Genomic DNA, 2,126 nt, shown 5'->3' on the forward strand with positions numbered 1-2,126 from the left:
GACCTCCAGCCCTGTGGGACCCTTCACCCCAACTAACGCTGAGGGATGGGCAACCACCAAACCTGGGAATGAAGGCTGACATGAGACATCCTGGCACCTCTAAATTTAGGAAAAGTAACATAACTGACTTCTCCACCATAGTGGGGCAAAGGATGTTGTCGACCCCCCACGCCACCCCCAGTGACCCACACCCTTGTTGCATCCCCGTGTTAGTTGCTGTAGCATCTTCACTGGTGCCTGAATGTCCGAGATCCTCTGGGTTGGAGGCCAGGTGAGACCCCTGACCTCTGATGTCCCCGGTCCAATATTTCATCATTGTTTCCTGTGTGCTGGTCTCTTTCTTCCCCATCCTAAACTCAGTACCTCCTTCTGGGTAAGACACCTCACTGGGTCGAGCACCTAGTGCAAAGATCTATTTGGTACCAGCAGATCATGGGGTTGAATTAGCCTCTCATTCTTCCAAGGACAATAAATGAAGTACTGTTGAACAAGCATTCAGTCTTTTTTCTGGTGAGGGGGAGCCACTGCATGCATGTCTTTGAACTTCTATGAGTCTGTCCCCACCCCCGGTTTAACGCCCGCAGAGCTCTCTTATTCTTTGACTTAGCTTGTGGTTCCCAGAGATGAGGATGACAGGGCTGGAAGTGATGTACAATGACGATGCCAGAGAGGACCAGAGGTACAAGTTCTTAGCGGTCAGGATTCTCTGGTTGCGCGTGGCGATGTTGAGTCCCCAGGATACCACGTAGAAGCCGACCAGAATGAGCAGGGTTTTGGTGGCCTTGTCCTGGTGCCGGTTCCTGGGGTTGAAAATGTCGTTCTGGTTCTGCGCCGATGAAGCGCGGTGGCGACAGAGGTACAGGACCACGCCCAGGCTGCAGGTGACCATGGTGATGACAGGAATGATGTCCCCAAAGATAAAATTTAGGACGGTGTAGGTCAGAAGTGTGGAGGAGTCCAGAAAGTGGAAGCTGCAGACCGTGGAGTTTCCCTCGTTGTCGGCCACAGGGATGCGGAAGATGAGGACGGCCACCAGGAACCCGATAGCTCCTGGAACCCAAGCGAGGAGCCTGAAGGATGTAGGGGCTGCCTTCTGGAACTTTAGACCCAACGCACTTGTTGGGCGGACTATCTTCACGTAGTAAAGCACGCTCAAGATGGCAGTCAGCCAGACGCTGGAACACCTGCAGCCCGTCACCAGGAAGAAGTTGAGTTGATAGAAGAGCTCGCCTCCCGCGCAGCTCACCCCCACCTGGTTGAGTAGAAGCCTCAAGTCTTTGAAAACCTGGAGAAGGATGTTTGAACCCATCATGGAGAAGATGATGAAGTCGACCGGTGGTATGGCGCCATGCTCATCGGCGTTTCTCAGGACAGTGATGGCCACAAAGGCGTTCCCTAAGACGCCAGAGAGTAGCAGGACCGCCAGTGCGACCAGGACCGACCCCCTGAGGACATCCATTTCCGTCCTGACGCCTGCGGTCAATGCTCAAATGCAAGAAAGCGTCTCAGAGCCCTGGACTGCCACACACATGTCCTTCTAAGTGCTGGTCTGAAGCAGATGCCTTGGCTACCACTGGGCTAATGAAGGAAGTGAAACACATCTCTAATTCGTGCCCTTTGCAATAATTGCCCCCCCCCCCCCCACGGTGCCAGGAAGTCATTCATGTGTTTTTCTGTCATCAGCAGACTCGTTTCATCCAAGCTCAGCGTGAATCCTAGCAGTCTTTAAGGGTCCACTGATTTCCTTCATTTCTCTCTTCCGTCAATATTCCTGACGCTGTTTCTCATCCCTATCTCTTGTTCTGTGCTCTCTATTCCTAAATTGTAATGTTTACACATTGGAAATGCATATTTTTTTGGGGGTTGTTTCATTTAAAAATAACCTCTCCATTCTCTGTAACATGTGGAGAGGAGAGGAGGGGGAGAGGAGTTGGCCTAACGGCTAGGGCGGTCGACCTCGAATCTGGGGAGCCGGGTTCGAGTCTCGGCATTGACGATGAACATCCTGTGATTCTGGGCAAATCACTTAATCTGCCCGTGCCTAACAAAAATGAAAGTGTCCCCATGTAACGCAACTGTTGCTATGTAAAGCGCTCTGATACCCGATACATTGGGGTCAAGCTCAC

The 2,126-nt window shown here is 52.0% G+C and overlaps 1 protein-coding gene across 1 annotated transcript; it reads right to left on the reverse strand.

The window, feature by feature from the left end:
• Positions 1-571: 571 nt before the first annotated feature.
• Positions 572-1,459, reverse strand: LOC147706422 (taste receptor type 2 member 7-like). The gene has a single exon (XM_086929611.1). It carries the CDS (start codon positions 1,457-1,459, stop codon positions 572-574), a length of 888 nt encoding a protein of 295 aa, XP_086785737.1.
• Between the last annotated feature and the right edge of the window lie 667 nt (positions 1,460-2,126).

The sequence above is a fragment of the Lissotriton vulgaris genome, chromosome 7, assembly GCF_964263255.1.
Source record: "Lissotriton vulgaris chromosome 7, aLisVul1.2, whole genome shotgun sequence".
NCBI classification, from domain to species: domain Eukaryota; kingdom Metazoa; phylum Chordata; class Amphibia; order Caudata; family Salamandridae; genus Lissotriton; species Lissotriton vulgaris.